An 18515-nucleotide genomic window follows, 5' to 3' on the forward strand; every position below is an offset into this window, starting at 1 on the left:
TCCCTTACTCTAATGTAAATAGTTACAGGATTTTCTTTTCCCAATGGCTTCTTTCGGAATGTTGACCCCCAACCTACCCTTTCATACCTGTGGACATTGCCATGCTCCACTTGTGTAGTCACAGATTCCAAGAACTGAAAAATTTTGAATTCTTTTGAGCCACTGCAGACAGAGTCTCTCATTGGTCACCCATGTTACAACACTCAGGTAGTGATCCCTAGAAAGGATAAAATGGTGCTAGGCATCTATTGATATACGTACACAAGCTTGAATTCTAAAAACTCATAGCTACCATTTGTATTTATCTGAGCATTAAAGCACTATCACAATTGCAATACTGGCTACATTTCATCTGGATTTTTGCTAATGCTCTGACTATGCTATCCCTGCTTCCCCGCCCCTCCTGATGAAGCAGCAATGAAGTTCTAATTGCCAATGGACCCTTGACATTGGGCTGCAACTCTTAAAACAGTATCTCCTAGTCTTAGGCTGAACGTTTAAAAACATTGAACAAGGATTGTTGACATTCTCACAATTCAAAAGAGGATGCTAAAAAGGGTTATACTTTCCTTCTTGCACATTTAAATGCCAGCTTAAGTGTTTCACGAAACAGAGCCATTAAAAAATTGTGTGCAGATTTACTCCAGCTTGTTGAAATAGATAAGCTGAAATTCCACTTATAGCAATAGCAAATCATTATTTATAGGAAACCTCTTGCGACAGAATAGCTTGCTATAATATTAACAAATAACATGGAACTATAAAAATGTTGAAAAGACAACTTTTACATATCAAACTTCTGCCAGAAATAGTTTTTACTATATTTACGTTGCTGTCTTTAATCAGTGCTCTGTTCTGCTTTATTATATATTGTTGCTCAACAAAAGGAAACTGTTATAGCAGTTTCAAACGTAAGGCTTGTTACATAATTTGGACTCACCCAGATGATATGCTACTCGGCGCAACAATTTCATCGGAACTGATCTGTGGAAGAGACTGGGTATTCACAACAAATAGCCTTATGGTTGGATTCTTCGCACCTGCCTGAAAGAATTAATACATTTTATATCATGATGACATCTGTACATAACAGCAATGCTTGTTTATTAAAGCACAGTAAGCTTAAAAATAATTATTCTTCAGCTGAACATTTAAATGTTAGAATTCAGAATAGCATGGTATTCAGAAATATGCCAGGTAACTTACGGATTTACAGAATTCTGAGGTTACTACAGGTGAATGTGTCTCTCTTATCTCCTTCTGATCTTAGAAAACATTAAAGCTTTGTTCCATTCCAAAAAAAGAGGCATGGAAATATTACCCCAGACATTTTTATTTATTCATTTATTTATTCTGAGTTTTTTCTCTTGAGAGAAATAACAGCTCTGTGGGGCTTGTTGGGATGCTATTGTCATTGGAACCACACATGCAATTCAAAGTAACATGTAGCTTATGCCCTATAACAGTCAATTTTACTGAAAAAGAAAAGAGCCTCCAGCTACTTATTGCCAAACACATTCAGGAATGCAATCCCGAGTAGTAAATAGGACAATATGATGATCTAAGCCCAGTTTCATGTTAATACAGAGATCTCCAATATCGCCAATTATTTTAAATGCAAAAGATGAGTGCCCCAGAATCCTGAGGAGGAGAAAGGAAGCTCTCTCCCTCTTTTCTGAAGACCATTCAAATGCATTTTCCGAAGGTAACAGACCTAACAGCCAATGAAGATCTGCTCTTATCACATTCCTACTCCACCCCAAGACAAGCCATTTCAGAAACTTAAATTCCAAAGTCTTAAATTGCACTTATTTCCTGTTTCCCTAGTGATAATAAAATACTTCAATGCTGCCAGATGCTATTGACTTAAGTCGCAGTAATCACAGCAAGCTGTTGAGGAGAGACAGACAATATTTTCGTTAGCAGCAACTGATTAAATGTGAGTATTCTCTTAATCAAAATGCTCAACAACTATGTTTAATAAATAACACAGACCTTAGGATACGGGATTTTAATGGTCTTTGGATATTGCAGTGTATCTTCTGAATAAAATGAATACTCAATAACAGGAACTCCAGTATCGTTAATCTCTGCATATGCTAAAAAGCTGCCATTTGGAGACCACCACAGAGCAGAATGGGTGCCAAACATTTCCTCTGAAAGAGATGCAAATGTGTTCTTTTGAAGCAATAGTAGCTGAGTTGGCTTCTGCCTCTGAAACATTGTTCTTATTAATTTGTATATAATTTCAGATGGAACTGTAGCTGCTAGCATTCAGATGCCTTGCCCTGTCTTGCGACCAACACAATAACCAAAGCCTCAGAAATGCCTTTTTATAGAAATAAATGTGTTATAAAAATCTGGCTTCAATAATTAATGTAAATGCTAGCACTCAAAATCATCATTTATTCTGACACTGAAAATCCAAACAGTTTACCAAAGACAATTGTTTCTTTCCTAGTCTGTAACATTTCCACATGCATCCTTCCTAATAAGGCACAATCAAATGAGAAGAAGACAGTTCTAGTGCCAGTTACAAGCCAAACATTTTTAAAATGTAAGGGAAATACCAGACATTATCAATATATTTAACCTTTAAGAAGTAGTGCCTGAATTTGCTTTTTTCTTCTTCTTCCCTTTTATGTCTTTTAGACTGTAATCCTGCAAAAAGGGACCATTTTTTGTGCACTGATCACGTGCAATTTGCCTTGGGAGTCTTTTCAGATGAACAGCATAGTAAAAATGCAAGACCCCCTGGGATTAGATGGGATCACATATATGGCTCTACAGTGGTGCCTCGCAAGACGAAAAGAATCCGTTCTGTGATTCTCTTCGTCTAGCGGTTTTTTCGTCTTGCGAAGCAAGCCCATTGACGGATTAGCGGATTAGCGCTATTAGCGGCTTTTAGCGGCTTAGCGGCTTATCGGATCAGCTGATAAGCGGCTTAGCGGCTTAGAAAAAGGGGGGAGGAAAAAAACCCCGCAGGAACTCGCAAGACATTTTCGTCTTGCGAAACAAGCCCATAGGAGATTCGTTTTGCGAAGCACCTCCAAAACGGAACTCTCTTTCGTCTATCGAGTTTTCCGTCTTGCGAGGCATTCATCTTGCGGGGCACCACTGTATTAAAAAAGTTAAAGGGATGTGCAGGAGAAATGGTGTTCAAATCTCTTTTCCACCTGTGACTTCTCCGCAGCCCCTCTACCACCAACACTTTTCTTTCTCAGTCATATTTATCTCAGAAGCCAGCAAAACAAAAAAGGCATCATGGAACAGAATTAACAGGTATTTAAAAACAGAGCCACATCTGTAGTTTAGGCCTGAGTAAAGATTGCCCAAAATGTTTAGAAATGTAATTTGCAATTAAACTCAACATTCGTTTGGAACAGAATTTGCCAACACCAAAAAAGTGGGGGGCACAACAGATTTTCACTGAGTATTTTCTACCTCCAAAGGATGGATAGGAACAAAGATAATGCTTGCACTGTTTTATCTTATCCCCCCCCCCCCGGCACGTGTGTGTGAAATACAAACACAAGGTGCATCACAAGGGCTAGTAAATTAAAGATGCTTCTTGAAGGGACTAATCATGAGTGCCAAATCACTACTGGCAGTAGTGAATGAGGAATCCCCATGTACATGAAATGTGGTGAATGCATCGGAACCACTGGATGTCAGTAGATCATGCAAGATTCATTTCAAATAACACTTCGAACAATGGTGTGGAGGATCACAACAGTGTCCTTCCTTCTCTCCCTTCCTGCTCAGCAGCACAGCAGTAGTCTTTTTGCAGCAGCAGCAACAGCAGCAGAACTGCCACTTATTCGGAGAAGTGGGGGCAAGGTGAAGTGGGTAGCAAATTCACAGCTGTGTGATTGGCTCTCTTGGTGCACCTGTGCAATCCTTATCTCACTGCTGAATCACCCCATTCCCCTCCTGATAAGCAGTACAGACATGTGCAAGCAGATTAGAAGTTTCCATTTCTAATCTCAGGCAAACCATAGTTTGCTCTTTCGCTGCAATGTAGCAAACTAGTTTGCAATCAAACCAGGACCCCAAAGCATGACTGGGATTATTTTACTGCATGCTATGCGTTGCCACAATTTTTTTTAAAGCTTCTGATCTCCTCCACTTTTAGGAGGATGAGTGGGGAGAACACGAGGTTGAGTGTCACAGCAGCTTATTCTCATTATAGACAACCATGGTTGCATCTGAATACAGTCACTGCCTCTTATAAATTCTGCATTTAGGTTGTAATATGGCAAATACCTTCATAAACCCAGTCTGGTATTCCATTAAAAATTTTGTTTTCTTCTCCATTTTTAGTGATCTGCACAGCGAGGGCATCTGGTGCTGTTTTCACATAAATGTTGTTACGCCAAACATAAGCCTGCCATTAAACAAAAACATTTTAAAAAAATCACCACACTAGCTGCATAGCTCTTCACTTTATATCAACCGAATGACTTCTTTTCCCTTTCATTTGACACATTCGTAGACACACTGATTGGGTTTTTTCCACCCACCACCTAATGATTTATTAAAAATATTTATAAGCTGCCATTTAGGGTCATACCACACTCTCCCCCGCTGAACAGTTTAATGAGCACCATTAGTTCCATTTTCAGAGAAGGAGGTGCCTGAATCATTTTCATAAAGATTAGATAATTTCACGGAGGATAAGGATGCCAGTGGCTACTGGACAATGTCAGAGACTGTATGCTTACAAATTCCAGTTGCTGGGACTCACATCTGGGGAGAGTGTTATTGTCCTGCTTTGGGGCTTTTCAAAGGCACACCTGGTTGGCCACTATGAGAACAGGATACTGGACAAAACGGGCCCTTGGCCTGATCCAGCAGGCTCCTCTTAAGCTGTTATGATTCAAGGGAACTGAATGCAGCTCAAATGCAAATCTGCCATCTGCTTAACTAATTGATAGTCTAGGCTACATGGTGACAATACGAAAACTACTATCACACTTATGAACATTGTTGACTTTGGTATAATTTAGGCATATCTGAATGAAGCTAGTGTGGCCTACAATGGTTACTGACCAATAAACCATGTCGTTTCCTTCTCCCCTGGCTTAACCTCCCCCTCCCACCCTGTCCTTTTCTTTCCCCTCCCCCCCAAAAAACCTTAACTCTTCAAAACCTGAAATGGAAAAGAATGCTATATAAAGGAAGTAAAAATCATGAAAATGCTCTTAATCTGTAAAATCTGCTGTCAAGGACAAGATCCAGCAGAGAACGTACAACATTCTCAGAAAAGTAACTAATGTACAGAATATAGATATGTGCACCCTTTTTAATTAATTTATTTTTAAAGAAACATGTGGACCTGAAATATTTAAAACCTTACTGCCAATATGCAAAGGCCCTTGGGTGCAATCCTGAGCCTTTAAATAAAATCAATGGGAATTTTGCCACTTAACTTTTATGGTATGGGTTTGGCTACAAGTGATTCACTAACCAGTTTGTGACCAACAGGCGCCCAGGATACGTACTGGATCTCCTCAGGAATTGGGTTGACCTGTACTAAGGTACTACAAGAAAAGAAAAACACAAAGGGTAAAAGAAAAAGGGGGAAAGCAACCATAATACCACTAATACTACTAATACTCTTATAGTCTGGCTAGCCTGGCATGAACTAAAAACCCCTTTGTAGGGTAACAATAGCACTTTGATAACACAGTTGTAGTAATAATACTGACCCAGCAGACACATCATAGATGTAGTATGATGCATTGTATGAGTGCCTCCACACCTGCAAGAGAAATGTTTGCACATAAGGAAAACACCAAGACAAGCTGGAAGGCACACCAAGCTGGCGTTCAAAATCCTTTTCCTAATCATGTTCTTCTTATCTACATTTTATTTAATATAATATTAAAACCAAAGTCTCTGGCAGGGGCTGCATGAAGACCTCCAGGCATCGTTATCTGACCCTCATAACACTGACCAGGCCTTGCCCCAGGGCAACACCCTATCACCAGCCCTGCTTTGCACCCCTTGTGCTATGGTCTGCCTGTCTTTGATGAGCTCTTGAACTCTTGCTTGTCTGGCTGGAGGGTGGAGGGATGCATGAGTGTGTGTTGAAACTAGCCTACTGTACAAATACAACATTTTACATTCATTTCTCTGCTTGCTTATGCCTCTGGCCCTTCGCACCACCGGAATGTGGCTCTCAAGCTGGAACAGGTTTCTCATCTAAGGGTTGGAAGTGTATTTGCCCACATAACCCAAAGCTTTCATAGGGTGGTCAGAGCACTCTAGCACCAATGGCTTCACAGCCATGGGACTATGTGCTTGGGCATGGCCAACCCACACAAAACCGAGAGAGGTTGTAAGACTGATCTGCACCATCCCTTTAAAACACATGACTTCCCCAATGAATCTCAGGAACTATAGTTTCTTAAGGGTACTGGAAGCTGTAGCTTAAAAGCGGGGGGTTTCCCAGGATTTGTTGGGAGAAGTCAGATGTTTTAAGCAGGCATTGGATGTGCTTTAAATGTGTGGTGTGGATCTTCCCAGAACACTAAATAGAAAACTTGAAATCAAAGCACATTTGCAGTTTCTCATGCGGGAAATCTCCCATTTAAACCAATGTGATTTTTTTTTTACTTTAAATAATAAAATCTACCTGTATTATATGACATGATTGCATCACAACCCCGTTATCTGCAGCAGTCATATTGTTTCCTATTAGTTTACAGGTAAAGGGACCCCTGACCATTAGGTCCAGTCGCGGACGACTCTGGGGTTGCAGCGCTCATTTCGTTTTATTGGCTGAGGGAGCCGGTGTACAGCTTCTGGGTTATGTGGCCAGCATGACTAAGCCGCTTTTGGCAAACCAGAGCAGTGCATGGAAACACCATTTACCTTCCCGCCGGTGCGGTACCTATTTATCTACATGCACTTTCGAACTGCTAGGTTGGCAGGAGCAGGGACCAAGCAATGGGAGCTCACCCCGTCGTGGGGATTCAAACCGCCGACCTTCTGATCGGCAAGCCCTAGGCTCTGTGGTTTAACGCACAGCGCCACCCGCGTCCCTTTAGTTTACTCCACAGCAAATTATTCGATGAGAATGGTCTTGTAACTATTTTTGTATACCAGAAAATTGCAATATTTAGTGCTCCGTACTGTCTACTTTTACATTGTGTTAGGTTATTCCCCCACCGCCAAATCTGCCTATTCATATATCCTGCAGCTTTACATTTTTGGTCACTGCTTCTGTGAGTACAGTCATACCTTGGTTTTCAAATAGCCTAGTTCTTAAACATTTTGGTTCCCGAACGACTGAAACCTGGAAGTGACTGTTCTGGTTTTTGAATGTTCTTCCAAAGCCAAATGTCCAACGGGGCTTCTGCAGCTTCCAATTGGCTACAGGAGCTTCCTGCAGCCAATCAGAAGCTGCACTTTGGAAGTCGAATGCTTTGGAAGTTGAACAGACTTCCAGAATGGATTCCGTTCGACTTCCAAGGTACAACTGTACAATTTAAAGACTTGTGCTACTAGTTCCCCACCCCCTTATGCTACTAGACTATGAAGATGAGCTTGACAGGAATGAGTCCCTACCCTCTGCCTATCATGGAGCTGGAGAGATAGGCATGGGACCTTTGTGTTATTGCTGGTAATATGTTAATCTTAAAATAGCAGTGCGACATTCAGTGCAAAATCAAGCATACTGGTAGATGTCTAGAGGTGTGGGTGAAAAGAGACAATAAGCTTTTTAGCAACTAAGGTTTAGTTGCCCGTGCTTGTTGCACTTAATGATTATTTATACCTCTTTATAGCTGCAGCTGTATTATCAGCAACTATCCCCCGCCCTTTTTAGCAAAATTGATTTGTATTTTTGAAGTAAATATATTCATTTAATTGTTTATACCAGCAGCAACAGCCCACCCCAAAGAATCTCCCTATTTTCCCAATGAACGAGAAAGCAATTAGTCACCCTCTTGTTGCTACTACAATAAACATCCCTCCCAACTGCATTTCCCCCCAAAATCCACACAAATATCCAACACTGGACTACACTGCGGGATGTGTGCAATGCAAAGTAACTGGCCAAAGCATGTTGGTGTTAAAAACATTTCCCCAGTCCTGATATACCAAAAGGCCCAAGTGAATCAATATTGTACAAAACCTGGAACTTTTCTACTAATATGAAAGAAATGACACAAAAGAGAAAGTAGGCTGTCACTGGTACCTTCTCATAACTGTATCGCAAAAGAGCAAATTTTCGGTCAGGGGACAATATGATCTCTGAACTATTGTAATGGGTCTGTTGACGAAAGAAAAAGGCATTAATAGAAAGAAACATATATGAATACATAAAAGAAAAATACTCAAACTGTAGCTGTTTTGACGGCAGAAGTATGTGGTGTTCATAAAAACTTACTAAGGTGGCATTTGACAATATTTCAGATTGTGTTCCATCATCAGCATTGAAGAGTAAAAGGTTGTTTTCTGCCGTGTGGAGATACTGATTTCCTAAGGGAAAATGTAGGAAGCCATTCAGTAAGACTCAGCGATGAGTAGTACTCATGGGGCACCAAGTTCTCCATACCTCTTTCTTGTTTCCTGGGGAAGTATGTTTGTTCCCCCAGGATGCTGCTGCTTCAATTTAACTTAAAGACAGTACCTGTTTGCCCAAGCATTTAATATGTGAATGTTTATTGGAATGTCATCAGCTAGCATTGGTTTTAATTCTATTTTAGATTCTATATATTTTCAATTATTGAATCTCATGGTTAGTATTTTTGTGATGTCCTCTACGCTAGGCTCCTGTTGGAGTAAAGGCAGTATAAACATGAAAAGTATTATTATCATAAATAATAACATTGTATCTGAATACATAGTTAATGTATTCAGAAATTAAAAAGATGCCCCAGTACCCATTCTCTGTGTTTGCACATATTTTGCAAACAACTTTTTCCCCTTTGTATCACGTATCACTAGTAGCCCTAATGCAGACAAGAAATGCATGCCCATTACCTGAAATCCATTGTAAGTTGAAAGATTTGTATTGAAAATCACCACTTAAATAATCTTGTAGAGTAAATGTCCTGCGGGTGTCAGGAGAACCTGTCAATAAAAGGAAAAAGGCAAGATTGCTTGTGTTGGATGTCATCATCAAAAGTGAATCTGTTTATAGCCCAACCCAGAATATACCATTTGCAAATAAAATGCCTTGATTACAATCATGCTTGCAACAATGATATGAGATTTGGGGTTTGTACCATCACTATGGTCTCTCATGATTGAACCCCACCAAAAAAGAAGCCTTATTGAAAAAGTCAAAGAAAAATCTATAGGTTCAACTTCCCTCTCCTTCATTAATTATTCCAAGAACAGTAAAATCACCTAACATTTCTAGATAGAAAGGCAAAAATGTGATGACTGGCACAACACTGTTTTGAAGTACTAAAGGTTATAACTACTTTGGACTAGGATAAGAACAAAAATATAGCGCAGCAGAAAAACATGCAAATCTGTTTATACCCATTTTTCATATAAATTCTGCTCCCATTAAACTTTATACTTAATATGAGCAAATGAGTAATGTCAGTAATGAGATGTTTCAAAACAAGCAACATCATATATGGTGTTGCTTAAGAACTCTAAGAAACCAAGAAATCAGTTTTGAAAGCTTCAGTCTGCTATGTTAGGTCCAAACTCAAAAATTATTCAAGTTACTTTTTTCTCCTATTAATTCCCAAGCAGAGCTGGGCACTCTCTGCTAATTATAGATGGCTAGAGTCTTGCACTCAGTGCTGCTTGGGAATTCCAAGAAACCAAAAATAAATAAATAAATAAATAAATTGGTGCAGTTTTGAAAAAGTTCAGTCTGCTATTTTGATTCCAAATGGTGTCCAGTTGTTTCCAAACACAGGCAAAAACCTGCTCTTTGATCTCAAGAACCATCATGCATAATTTGGTTAAAGTCAATGCAGATTTGAAAGGTTCAGTCCACCATACTGATTCAAAGTAGCCTCTAGCTGTAGCCAAGTACTGGGCAGAAGAGGGACCGCAGTTGCTCCCTGATCTAAGGAACCATCCTGAAAAATTTGGTTGCAATATCTTAAGAGGTGTCCAAATGCATAACAAACAACTTGCAAAAAAAGAAAAAAGAAAGTAGATTGAGCTTTAGTATGTAGTGCATTGTCCTTTATTTTAATATATCAGGTCTTTTTGAAAAGGGTGAACAATTAGGTATAAGAAATATATCAAACATATTACTGCCATAAAGCAGTATGTTACAATAACCATAATATTTACATGCTATGTAAGGATGAACGGTGCAGAGAGAAGATAAATGCAACCGGTACTAAAGCTACATTTTACTGCATGTGTTTATTCCTTCTCATAACCAGCAATATTTTAGAAGTAGTTTCCTGACAAATGGTAAACAAAAAGCTGGACTAGATAAATGCAACATAAATCACACTAGCAGCACTTTAAATTAAAGTGTACAATGAGTTAAACAGCAGGCAGCTCTTATTCAGGATCTTGCATTCTGTAACCTGTAAAACAAATGAGCTGCTGTGCTTACAGAGTTAAACTGCTAAAAGTGGGAGGCTGCAATGACCAGCTTTTTGCCCCTTGTCTCTAATACAGCACACACTATCACACAAGTACCACTAGGTATTGGGCAGATAATATTACCCCAGGTGTGGAGTAGCAGAAAGAATTACAAAGAACTACCTTCGCAGTGCAGCATCCTACATCAGATATTATTATAGCAAAAGAAAAAGAAGGGTTGCCTAGAAATATTCAGTTTTCTCCTTGTTTAGGTCATGAGAAAAGGAAAGCATACATCCCATACAGAGTGAATCATCTTATGTTGCGGCAATACTGTGTGACCAGATCACCCAGCAATCAGGACCCTCCATGGCTCTTCTCGAAGCAGCAAGCACACTCTCTTAGTCTACCACTATCCCTACTTGAGCTTTTCTGATAGTAGATAGCACCCTCAAGAGAACAAGCAACTCACATGCTTACCAAAACCAAACAAGAATGTTCCACAAGTGCTTACCGGAAAATCAGAACACCAATTCCAACTTGAATAAACAGGTAGCAGCTCTTCACTGCCTACAACTAGTGCTAACCAAGCTTTTAAGTTTTTAATGATCTTATAATACCAGGTAAACAATACAAGGCATCTTAAATTTAATCAATACATCATGAGCTGCAGTGATATTCCTACTCAGCTGGGATGCAAATATAAAATTAGCATCTTATATTTAAGTTGGCATTTCATCCAGATTGAGGTTTGTTTGTCTTTTTACAGTTAAGCCTATGCCACTTTGTTTTGTTGCCTGGTACTATGTTTAGTTTCTGTGCTGATATTTTGCAGGCTACCACAAATATACATAGTTATTGCTCTCTCTCTCCGCGTGTGTGTATGCCACCATGAACATGGTTTGAACTATAGGAAGTCCAGTCTGCTTATGCACATATTGCATACCTGAGTTCTGAATTTTATCTGAGATATTGATTCCTGGATTTTATCTGTGACACTGATCTGTAAAGTAAAGAAAATCTGTAAAGTAAAGAAAATAGAGTAGTCTTGTGCAAATGGTCAGGCTTCTTGCACCTTTAACATTTGTATAGAAGAGAAGATTTCAGCAGCTGCAAACTGAAATTTCCTCTTCTATTCAACTATTAAAGATGCAAGATAATTGCCCAATTATCCGAATGTCTACTCAGTTTAATGTAGCTTATTCCAGTCTGCATCTGAATTGGAACTACCATATTTTTTGCTCTATAAAACTCACTTTTTCCCTCTTAAAAAGTAAGGGGAAATGTGTGTGCATCTTATGGAGCGAATGCAGGCTGCGCAGCTATCCCAGAAGCCAGAACAGCAAGAGGGATTGCTGCTTTCACTGTGCAGCGATCCCTCTTGCTGTTCTGGCTTCTGAGATTCAGAATATTTTTTTTCTTGTTTTCCTCCTCCAAAAACTAGGTGTGTCTTGTGGTCTGGTGCATCTTATGGAGCGAAAAATACAGTATTTAAGCTGTTTTCTTAATTATGGAAGAGTTTTTAACTGTTGTTATAGTTTCTTTGTTTGGTGGCTGTAACTGTTTTAGTGTTTGTAACCCACCCTGGGACCTCGTGGTAAAGGATAGCTAAGAAATTTCACTGACAAGCAAACTTATTCCTAAGCAAGTCTGTTCAGGACACTGACTTCAAAAATCTGATGTTTAAGGGGCGAAAGAGAGCACCAGAGCGCCTCTGTACTATGCCTTTGATTGCCTAATTTGTATTAGCATTCAGCTGATTACTATTTCTCTCTCATTCTTCACTCTTCCGCCCCACCCATTTTGCAGGACATTAAGAACATTTGTGTGAGGAACTGATACCAAAAATAAGGAGAAGTGGTGTGGGAGATGTCTCACACAAAACTGTATATTCAAAACACAGCATTAAAGCACTGTAAGATGCAAATGTTCTACTCTACATAATGTACATATTTGGCACTCATAGCTTTCTTCCATTTTTTTCCATGCCGTGTCAACAATTCACTGCACAGTCAGAAAACAGGAAGGCTGATCTGAGCAGAGCACCAAGAACTGGCTAGCAAGTAGCATCTGAAATGTATTATCTCTACTGTCTGTGAACACAGAAGTGTGACTCCCAAAACGTATTTCAGGTTCCTTTTATGATAGCTTTATCATAAGGCCCCTGCCTTGTGGAGCTTTATCATAAGGCCCCTGCCTTGTGGAGGTGCCATCAGCTGGAGTTGGTAGCTGCAAAGCTAAACTTTTCTGACTTGATATAGCAGCACTTTGTATATGGGAGGGAGGCACACACAATGAGGCTCCATAATATATGCACACAGAAGCTCCCAGGTTCAGGTTTTGCAAATGTCAGGTAAGGAATCTCAGGTAGATGAGCTAGGAAAGGATGCAACTGAAATTCTGGTTAGCCATCACAAGTCACAGTTGCCATAGTGAGGTAGATAGAGTGTTATCTCAATTTAACGTAATAACATGTTACATTATTATATAACACCAGGTATCTCTGCACCATCTAAGTCTTCTAACAGCAACTGCACACCAATTAAAGGACAAATAACAATTTGTTAACAAAATAGCAATATCTGAACATAGAATTGTTAATGTTTGATGTTTTATTGTGTTAATATTTTGCTGGGAGCCATCTAGAGCGGCTGGGGTAACCTGGTCAGATGGGCGGCATATTACTGACATCATCAGTATACAATTTGGAGTCTTTTATAGTTAAAACCTATGCACATCTACTCTGAAGTTATTTCAATGGGCCTAACTACCAGGTAAGTGGGCCAAGGATTACAGTCTTAATGTTCCGTCAGTATGTTTCACTTTTTCAAGTATTCATGCAATCTTACATGCAGCTATGGTGCTGTAAATCTACAAAACAGCACTAAGGTATAATTACCAATGCCTTACATAGTGTGAGGCTTGCACATACATGTCTCCATGGCCATGAACTTAAACTTACTTCCCCTTTCACTAAATCAGTACCCTCCCTCAATAGGAAGCACATTTCATATGAGACTGTCCTTAATCTTCCCAAAGCCTAGCACATCTCCAGATTGACAGCATTTTCAAGAAAAGATCCAAGCATACACCAGGAAATTATGGTTTGCACAATTAAAGTGGATTACAGCACTCCATCACCCTAGGAGCACAACAACAACCTTTTTTTATTTAGATCCCGCCCATCTGACTAGGTTGCCCCAGGCACTCTGGGGGGCTTCCAACACACACAAATGTATCTACACATAATAAAACATTAAACCTTAAAAAAACTTCCCTATACAGGGCTGCCTTCAGATTCCGCTTTAAAAAAGAAACAGACACAATCCTTCTCAGAAAGTGATGTGTACATGCACAGAGAAGTGTGGAATAAATGAATAATGGGAATATTCTGGATGTATAAGCAAAACCTGTAAGCAAATCAGGATGAATGCTATTTATTGTGTAACCTCCCCACAAACAAAGCAGAATGAATGCCCAATGAAGTCTGGTAGCAAGGCCCCTGTAACATGTTACTAATGTGATAACAGTGCATTAGTGGTGGACTTACACTAGACCATCCACACATAATTCTGCTTTATTAGTTGTCATGTGATGCTTCCCCAGCATTATTACTGACAGGAGGAGCACTCTTGCACTACAGTGGAATATTTGTGGTTTAAAACACAATATTACAGTATTTCAGTAGAAAGTTATTTGAATGCACTTATTAGAGCAGTGATGATGGGGGGGATGGAAAACTTCCCCAGTACACACACAATTATTTCATACCCCCCCCCAAACCCTTCACATCTCTAGCACTGTAGTATATCCACCCTGAAACTTCTGTAGATGACAGCTGCAGGATGGAGAGGGCAACTTATCATAGTTTAACATAATAAGATCCAGCAAAAATTAAACAATCAGCAACAAACTCAACTAGCAGCGAAGAGACACAGAGAAGCAGCAGAAAAGCCACTGGAATCAGTCACTGTGCGCCCTGAGAAATTAACTTACTGATGGTCCCTGTGAGCCCCAAGTATGCATCCACACAAAGGAAGTTGCCCACTGCAACTCTGCATGATTAGGGATACAATCCTATCCATACTTACAGGAGAGTAAATCCTATTCTTCTAAGTGCACTTGCCTTCAAGCCATGATTGACTACAGCTCCCTCTGTAAAGTCTGAAATTTATCCTAGAGGAAGTGTCTCTCTGTTTTTCTAGAGGATTGTTTCTTTTAGCAAGACAATGTTTTATTTCCTTTGAAACATTTGTACTTGGTGCTTTAATTTCTTATAAAACAGAGTAAAACGTTTAAACTGAAAAGCTGTACCAAACACAGGACTCTATAATTAGACTGGACTTTGATCCTACTTAAGGCTTGTTTGAGATTACAACTGCATTTTTAACCTTTAATCAGGAACATTGGACCAATGTTCAAGGGTTGGAAAGGAAATATGTTCCAAGTTATCTGGATTGGTCTGGCTTGCCCACTAATATCCCCCCCCCCCATTCATATTTTCTTTTGTCTCCTGCTTGCTCTTCAGTGGATACTATTTGTTGTTATTTTTCGAAATATGTGCAATTTACATTTAAAAATTGTTTTTTAACATTCCTGAATATTATAAAGCGTCTCAGCACACTGCAACACACCATGCTTGTTGCCTAGAGATCTGCAAGCAGCTAGGTGAAGCAGCTAGGGTTCCCTATTCACATCAATGGAGGCTTGCTCACAGCTGAAAACACAACTATATGTCAGTGTATCAGTCATTTAATGAGTGCTTGTTCAGCTGAATGGTTAAGGAAAAATCTGAGTATTCAGACTTACAAAAAAAGATGGACTCCCATACTGCAACATGCAGTATGCTATCAGAAAGGGGACCACTCACCCACATTCTTACAGGATTGGGGTGCAAGCAGGCTCATTTTGACCACCCGGATCCAGCACAATCACAACCAGATTGGCCTTCAGAAGGAATGCTTTCCAGGAGTTAATTAACAGCACTATTAACTTCCTAGCAACTCATTAGCTGTCATAATTGTTAGCTGCCAAAAAAATAATAATTGTTTAAATTATATGTAATAAAATTTGTAGCCAGTTTACTGAAATAGATATTGTCCAAAATGTGGAAACTGTTGAAGGTTACAGGAGAAATGTTGATGTTCCTGCAATTGCAGAATTCCAATACCTAAAGCCAGCATCTGGAACCATGTGAAGAAGTTTAGTAGTCTGCACACCAAGACCACTATTCAAACCATCGCATATAATAGTCTTACTCCATTTCACTTTTTCATGTGGAAACATTGTTTAAAATATGTATCAAGTAATTGCTCTTAAAACATCAAATGCTACTGTGTGTAAAACATTATGTATCTATATAAACGTTCTCTCTGAATCTACAAAGTAGAAACTTCCTTAAATTAGCTACAAATTGCAACTGCCTTTCATCTCCATGTTCAGCACTGCACTGCAAAATATATTTATTATGATGTGCACAAAGGGTAAAGGAAATTAAACATTCTTTATAAGCATACACATACATCGTTTGCTGCTTGATCTCTATAACGAAAAAAATATTTATCTCCAACTATAGTCTCAGTCCTTTTTACAACCTTGCTTCGATCCACAAATTCTAGAAATGTACAAAGCCATACATTCCAGCAAGTTTACTGTCAAGAAAGTAATAAAATTTTCATTTGTAAGGAAGGTTGTTGTTTTTTACTTTGTACTTTTTGCAAATGTAATCTCAATGCATAGCTTCCAAAAGAATGGCCCACTGAATCTATCACAAAATAAAGAGAGAACATGCAGCATCATACAGAAGAGTCTAGTTTTTGCAATGAATATGAAAGTTTAGGCTACAATAAATCAGTTCACGGGATGCCACCAGTGGCGGAGCTTCATGTTCCGTCACCCGGGGGCGGAGAGCAGGCGGGGGCGGGGCTGGCACACGTCCCGGGGACAAGCGGGGGGGGGGACCATGATGGAACCCCACCGGGATCACGCTTCCGGGGGCGGTGCACTCCCCCCGCACTCCTCTTCCTTCTCCAGTGGAGGCCACTTGCCTCCATCATTCATAACCATGGTGCAAAATGCACAGGCAGCTCCCCATTTGCACACACTCAGCACACACACAACCACTGACGTGCATGCCGCTTTTGGCACTAGAAGGGGTGGGGGGTGGGGCAGGGGTGGAATGGAGTGGGCTTACATGGCTTCCACTGATACACACGTGCCTTGAAAAGCAACCCCCGGATAAATGGGGAGTTGTCTGTACCCTATCCCCTCCCTCTCCACCATAGCTGCTCTTTCCAAGTGCTCCTAACTGAGCGCAGGATCAGATTTAGGTTGAGAAGAGCCCAGGGCCATGAATTTTAGGGAAGCAAGCTGCAGGTGAGGCCATCAAAAGCATCCTCTTTCTTTATACATTAAAAAGTCGCATCTACATTGAAACACACAGATCTGGCCCTAGTTGGCTGCCGGAAAGAATGCTCTCCAGATGTTAATGAGCAGCGCTATTAACTTTCAAGTTATACATTCATATGATGCCAAATGACATACATTCTGATCTCTCTCATGGTTTCCCATGCCGCTTGGAGGATCAAATCACTTCCTATCACCTACCAAGAGACAATTAACACTGCAAACTTACTTTGGTTTGTCAGTAAAGCTACAGGAACAGCAATGGCTGTGATGAGAACTGCAACACCAAGAAATCCCAACAGATACTTCACTACGGTCTGGGAAGAAAAAAAGAAGGAAGTTAAGAAGTATGTAATGTGCATAAAGAAGTTAAGAAGTATGTAATGTGCATAAAGAGCACATATGGCAATCATAGACAATGATGCCCATGCATCAAATCCAACCCACAACTGGCCTACCATTTATGGGGCCTTCTTATTGAGTTGTGTCTTTTTAAAGGAAATATCTTTGTGCTGATTCACATCAGCACCACACTGAATATGATGCAATGCTTTTTAGCTCACATTTACCATTACTTATTAATGTGGCCAGCATGACTAAACCGCTTCTGGTGCATTGGAACACCGTGATGGAAACCAGAGCCCACGAAAACGCCGTTTACCCTCCCACCGCAGCAGTCAGTACCTATTTATCTACTTGCACTGGTGTGCTTTCGAACTGCCTCCCTACTGTAACTAGTGGTGGCTCTTTGACTTGGGTTTTGGGGGCATATCTTGTCCCCATTCAAAAAATTCTCTTCCACCCCCCCCCCCAGGTCTCCACACATCTCTAGTCCTTGCAATGCAGGAATCTCAGCTAAAGCATCCATGACAGATGGCCACCCAACCTCTGTCCCAACAGCTGTTATTTTAAGAAAGTTTCCCCTGGTGTTTACTTCAGAAATATAAACACCACAGTCCCTCTCTGCAGACTTTTGGGGTTATTTGTGTTTTACGCGCATGAAATCGCATCAGTCCAGATGGGAAGGAAAGCAACTTCCGCCACAGCTCAAAGCTCCGCTCTTGAATCCGCACCCGCAGCCCAGCCCCAGGAGCGACCACGGGAAACCTTGCGCTTTCATTGGCGAGGAAGAAAAACGAGGACCGTACGTCTGTCAGCCAGCATCTCTCTCCAGGGAATTGGGGGGGGGGGGTTGCGCGCGCGCGCGCGTAGATACACGAGGCGCCCGGAATGGAGCAAGAGGCTGAGGCAGCCTCCAAACTCCGGGCGCGCCCGAGCCGCCGCCGCCTTCGCCCACGAACAGCCTCGTCAGGCGGCCGAGGCGAGGCGCGTTCCCGTCGCCCCGCGCGCCAGAGAAGCGGCCGAACTTGGCGCCAGGGCCACTCGGCTCGCTTCCTACCCACCTTCATTGCGGGAGCTGGACGAGGGGCGAAACAGCAGCTGCTGAGGAAGCGCTAGAAGTGCAGGGTTTCGCCTCAAGAGCGCAAGACTTTGCTCCCGGATATGCAGAAGTTCTCCGTCAGCAGCAGCGGCCGCGGCGCCCCGTTAAATATTAGCGAGGTTTCCAAGCGAGGAGCAAATACCTCCCG

The 18515-nt window shown here is 40.8% G+C and overlaps 1 protein-coding gene across 1 annotated transcript in view; it reads right to left on the reverse strand.

The window, feature by feature from the left end:
• DPP4 (dipeptidyl peptidase 4) overlaps nucleotides 1-18494 on the reverse strand; it is a 50331-nt gene extending 31837 nt beyond the window's left edge. Inside the window, exons 1-11 of the mRNA XM_081166369.1 lie at nucleotides 18330-18494; nucleotides 17156-17243; nucleotides 8995-9084; nucleotides 8399-8490; nucleotides 8207-8281; nucleotides 5712-5764; nucleotides 5471-5543; nucleotides 4267-4387; nucleotides 1996-2156; nucleotides 941-1044; nucleotides 88-217 (exon numbers count right to left, since the gene is read on the reverse strand). Coding sequence (XP_081022495.1) covers nucleotides 88-217; nucleotides 941-1044; nucleotides 1996-2156; nucleotides 4267-4387; nucleotides 5471-5543; nucleotides 5712-5764; nucleotides 8207-8281; nucleotides 8399-8490; nucleotides 8995-9084; nucleotides 17156-17243; nucleotides 18330-18335 — 993 coding nt within the window. The 5' untranslated portion in view covers nucleotides 18336-18494. The remainder of the gene's footprint in view (nucleotides 1-87; nucleotides 218-940; nucleotides 1045-1995; nucleotides 2157-4266; nucleotides 4388-5470; nucleotides 5544-5711; nucleotides 5765-8206; nucleotides 8282-8398; nucleotides 8491-8994; nucleotides 9085-17155; nucleotides 17244-18329) is intronic.
• Nucleotides 18495-18515: the final 21 nt, after the last annotated feature.

The sequence above is a fragment of the Podarcis bocagei genome, assembly GCF_964188305.1.
Source record: "Podarcis bocagei genome assembly, chromosome: 1".
NCBI classification, from domain to species: domain Eukaryota; kingdom Metazoa; phylum Chordata; class Lepidosauria; order Squamata; family Lacertidae; genus Podarcis; species Podarcis bocagei.